The 5,000-nt window shown below is 47.0% G+C and overlaps 1 protein-coding gene across 1 annotated transcript in view; it reads right to left on the bottom strand.

Moving 5' to 3' along the window:
• Nucleotides 1-4,632, bottom strand: part of erbin (erbb2 interacting protein) — a 16,308-nt gene extending 11,676 nt beyond the window's left edge. The window contains exons 1-4 of the mRNA XM_042706724.1: nucleotides 4,623-4,632; nucleotides 4,180-4,296; nucleotides 2,149-2,270; nucleotides 67-219 (exon numbers count right to left, since the gene is read on the bottom strand). Coding sequence (XP_042562658.1) covers nucleotides 67-219; nucleotides 2,149-2,270; nucleotides 4,180-4,296; nucleotides 4,623-4,632 — 402 coding nt within the window. The remainder of the gene's footprint in view (nucleotides 1-66; nucleotides 220-2,148; nucleotides 2,271-4,179; nucleotides 4,297-4,622) is intronic.
• Nucleotides 4,633-5,000: the final 368 nt, after the last annotated feature.

Here is a 5,000-nt window from a genome sequence, read left to right as displayed (position 1 = left end):
GTGTGAGCAGATCTGAGTATGGCAGAGGTGTGGGCAGATCTGAGTATGGCAGAGGTGAAAACTGACCTTGAGTCCCACGTCCTGCAGGCCCACGTGATTGTGGCGGCCTTCCTCCCCTGACTCTTCCTCCCTCAGACGGTGGGCCACGGATTGAGCAGTTTTCACCATGTTCTTCAGCTCGTCCGGGTATGGAGTCGGGTAGCGCTTCAGATTACCCTCCTGAGGACAGGTCACACCACACACAAACAAACACACACACACACAGACACACACATTACTAATGGCCCTAACAGGAGTTATGCTCGGTTGGCGTGGGAACAAAAACGCCTTGTATTTCTGGCATAAGCAGCTCTTCTGAGTATGCATGAGTACGCTTGTGTGTGTGTGTGTGTGTGTGTATGTATAACTGTGTGTGAATTTTTTTGGCATGTGCAGCTCATGTGTCTGGCCAGACAGACTGAGTCATGAGGAGCTGTGAGACAGGCAGTGTCTGTGTGTGTGTGTGTGTGCGCGTGTCTCGGAACGCTGCCAGGAGCGTGGCGACCCTGAGGTAGGACAAGGCTGAGTCGTGACTCGGCAGCCCTTTGCCATATGACAGGTCTAATGTCAGTGAGGGTGCAGGGTGACCCATTTCTTATCTTGCGCTTCAAAAGACTTGGGCCCTAGAAAGGCCTCACTGAGTCTATGAAGCCCCCTTTGATGAAGTCTGCGTTGGATGAAGACTGCAGGGTTTAAGGCTACCATTTGAGAGAGGGCTACTCTGGGGTGATCCATTCAGGGCCAGGGTCAAAGGGTCATGGCTCAAAAACGAGGGTCAGTCATGTAGTCAGACTCAAGGTTGTCCACCTGACTCAGAGTTCAGAGTTCACCTATAGATCAGCAGGGGTGTCATTAGCAAAATGCTAATGTACTGTACAGTCACAGACCTCACCATATATCTCTGTATCTCTATATCTCCACTTTGTAGAAGCGCCCTGTAGGCCTGTGTGTATTTTAGTAGATTTATTATCTTTTTAATACACAGTCCTAAGGCATGAAATGTGATGTGCAACTTCTAACATGATGTCTCCTCAAAGCACACAGAAACAAAGCCGGTAACCATGTAACCATTTCATGCAAGTTACTCTCACAAAGGCAAGACGATCTGCTCTGGTGATTAAGTAAACATTAAGTCAATTTTGTCTCTGCAACTCCAGTTAAGCCTCACAACAGCATGTACTTAACTAGCCAGCCGGCAACGTCAGCAGCACAGTGATGACAATAATGGACCAGGCTTGGACAGAGCAGACGGGTTTTAATCTTAATTTGATCTGATTTTAATTTCACTAAAGGTTGCTGAAAAACCATAATGACAACAGATTTTGATACTTAGCGGTACTGCTTTTTAAAACATTGCTTGTTTAAAATAACAAAACAAAAAAAACACCACAGAAAACCACTGACGGCAGGGTTTGTGAGTTTAATAACTGGTCTCCCGGCGATGGAAACACAAGATGTTCTCAGGAGCTGGGGGAACACAATCTCAACAGGCCGTGCTCTCCTAGCATGGTACACCTGCCACAGTCTCATTACCCTTTGAGGCTACAGGTTTCATTGGCTCTTCTCGGGTTTCTTTAGCCAGTCAGAAGATACGTTTAATCCACTTAAGTTTCATTAGCCAATGAGGAGGCGTGTTTCACCTGCTCGGGTTTCACTACCCAATGAGAAGCCCAAGCTCAAGCTTGATAAGTCTCATTGATGAACGAGGTCATGACAGGCAAGGAAATACAAGGAAACAAACGACAAAAACAAAAGAAAGACATCGTTTTTCAACAGGGCCGGTCTAGTAAGTGAGACCACATCCACCTCCTCTTCCTCCTCATATTGGTTTGTCTGAGAGAGATAGGCTGAGGGTGACAGACACGGCGCAAGGGGAGATGGGTAAAAAACAACACAACCGCAAAGAGGGTTGGGTTCGAGTGTGTGAGAGAAAGTGAAAGAAAAAAGCAAGAGGAAGAAACCAACAGAAACAGAGACGAACACAGAAAGGTAGTGTATGAGTGTGTATGTATGAAAGAAAGAAAGAAAGAAAGAAAGAAAGAAAGAAAGGAGAGAGTGTGTGTGTGTGTGTGTGTGTGTGTGTGTGTGTGTGTGTGTGAGCAAACGTACCCGTGGGGGTGTCTCCCTCTCATCCTTGTCCTCGTCACACTCGAAGGCCACTTGAGCGCGTTGCTTCCTCTGCTCCTCCCACAGGGTCGGGTTGAAGCTCTCGCTGTCCGAGTTAGGCACATCTGAGGCGCGCACACACACACACACACACACACACACACACACACACAAAAACAAACAAACAAACAAACAAACACACACAAACACACAGTTAGCCAAGCTTAGCTTTGATTAAGTCACTTAACTTGCTGGAGCCAGCTAGAGTTGTTAACAAGCAACAGGAAGGGTTCCTGCTCCGATATGAACTTCACCTGGTCTCATGACAAACTGCCCTTAATACCGATACTGAGAGTGAACCCTGCCCTAAACGGTTCCCGATGAGCAGATCTGGTGTGGGTCTGTGACTGCAACCGGTAGCTGGGGGGTGATAAATAACTACCACAGCGCTAAGAGTGCTTGACTTTACTAAAAGGCAACAGGCATTCAACTCACCATTAGCTTACAGTAACTCTAACTGTTTGTAAAACTACAATGAATTGCATTTGGACTGGCAACGTTTGGCCCCCCCAAAAAGTTCCCGATGGCATTAAGATTAATTCAATTCAATTCAATTTTATTTATATAGCGCCATAACAATACAATTGTCTCTAGGCGCTTTACAGAGCCCAGAGCCTGAACCCCCTTTAAGATTAATGGGGGGCCCTGTAGAAACGGCTGCGTTTCGGGGTGCTGAGTCACCCACTCCAGCTGCTCCCAAACTGCTGATAGCAGAGCGGCACGGTGCGGTGCGGAGCAGAGCACTGCCAGCCAGCCAGCCAGCCCCACCGCAGGAGTTTAAGAGCCGCCACCGTTGCCAGGCAACAGGTTAAGACTTTTTAAATCACCGTGCCCCTTTTGGAATCTGGTGGCGCTGGCGTCAGCGACGGGGCCCTTTCAGCGCTGCCCCTGGCAACAATGAGAGCTTGTTTTTTTAGGAGACACACACACACACACACACACACACACACACACACACACACACACACACACACACACACACACACACACACACACACACACACACACACACACACACACACACACACACACACGAGACTAATGGAGACACGCTCACACTTGTTCACTCGCTCCCTGGCTCACTCAGACGAGAGGAAGTGGAGACAGCCGCCTCGACCCTACTTCCTTTTTATAGCGACTCTCCATTTCAGACATGAGTGCAGTCACAGCAGGAAGACAGCTTTCTACATGACTGACTCAACTCCACACCTCACCCTCCTAAATAAGACTCTACTTCAGTTGCACTGCCAAAGCGCTCACTGGAGGGCAAAGGCCCAGTGGAGAGAGTCACTATTGTGAGAGGCACATGATCACTGTGAAGATATGCTAATGCATGAATGAATGAATGAATGAATGAATGCATTCCAATGTATTTAATGCCTAGACTGCATCCAATGACTGCTACTACCTTGGGATGATAGACATGCCCTAATTAAGGCGCTTGTGGCCAAAAATCTGACTTGTTCAATGAAATTTGCATTTTGATTATCCCGAATCCTGATTATCCTCGATTCTTTTTAGTTGGAAAATTTGAATTTCAACCTTGGAGAAGTAATTACTTCACTGATCACTTCATGGGAAAGCACTTCAGGCATTTCAGTGAAAGCAGATGTACCTGCTGCTGATGTGATTCAGAGTCTGTGAGTCAGCCAATAGAGAAAGACACTCACTAAATCACAGATGGGGATGCATCTGGCCTGGAAGGAGGTCTGAGTGACATGATCTACTCACTGCTTCAGAGTTAAGAGGAAGAGTGCTCGCCACACGATTACAGGTATTAATACTATTTCTTCTAATATTGTTATTTTATTCTCTTTATGGATTATAGAGAATTATAATTATAATTTTACGTAATATAATTATGTATTATTTCGATTTGGATAAAAGCAACTGCTAGATACACCTTGACTTTGTATTTGCTACAGTGGTGCCTCACGCATGTCATCAAAGAGATGAAAGGAGATGGCTACTCACATTCCTCTGCTCTGGGCTGCTGGGGGAACATGTAGTTGGTTAGAACCGTCTTCTGTGTCTCCGGGTCCTCCTCTTTCTGGAGAGGGATGAGCGCCTTGGACTGAAGGAGAAATGGAACTAATTAGACATGGGTCTACATCACACCTGGTCATACTTGATCATTATAATGTTATGTAACCTCATCTCCCCGACTGCATCTAATCACAAATATTTTCCGTCACAAAATCCACATACACCTGCACTGATCAACATTGCTATATTTAAAACACTTCATACCCCAACAGAGCTGCGTTGTTTAAGGGTACGGCACCATGGACAGAGAATACTTCTAAATACTTCCATCATCGTGATCTCTTAACTATGGCCTTCATTTCTACGATGCTTTAAGGCCTGGAGGCATGATCGAGTCATGGAAGCCAAGACCAGACCGAACAAGCCCAAACCTGACGCCATCTTGCACAGAGGAGAACTCTTCGTACCACTACTGCCTGCCCTTAGACTGCAGCCAGAGACAGAGGAGCCGTGGATACAGAGGAGAGAGTTCTGGAAGGGTCTGACTCCTCTCCGTCCCCTTAAGTGGCCACCCAAGCGATGAGGCTGTGGCATATGGTCAATCTGGCTCGCACACAGCGGATGCGTTCTCTCTTACTTCCGGGCAGCGAAGTTCCCAGCAGTGAGCTTTGTTGCTTGAATAACACCCGGCTCTCTTGCCAAATCCCAAACTTGCCCAACCACAGGCTGGACCCCTCTACCAAAGAAAAACCCCTCAGAAATCCCCGTTCTGACACAACCAAAACAGCACCGTGCTTTCAGCTTCCAGA

The sequence above is a fragment of the Clupea harengus genome, unplaced genomic scaffold (genome assembly GCF_900700415.2).
Source record: "Clupea harengus unplaced genomic scaffold, Ch_v2.0.2, whole genome shotgun sequence".
NCBI classification, from domain to species: Eukaryota; Metazoa; Chordata; class Actinopteri; order Clupeiformes; family Clupeidae; genus Clupea; species Clupea harengus.
Note: the sequence above shows the minus strand (reverse complement) of the source record. Positions and strands in the feature narration are given on the sequence as shown.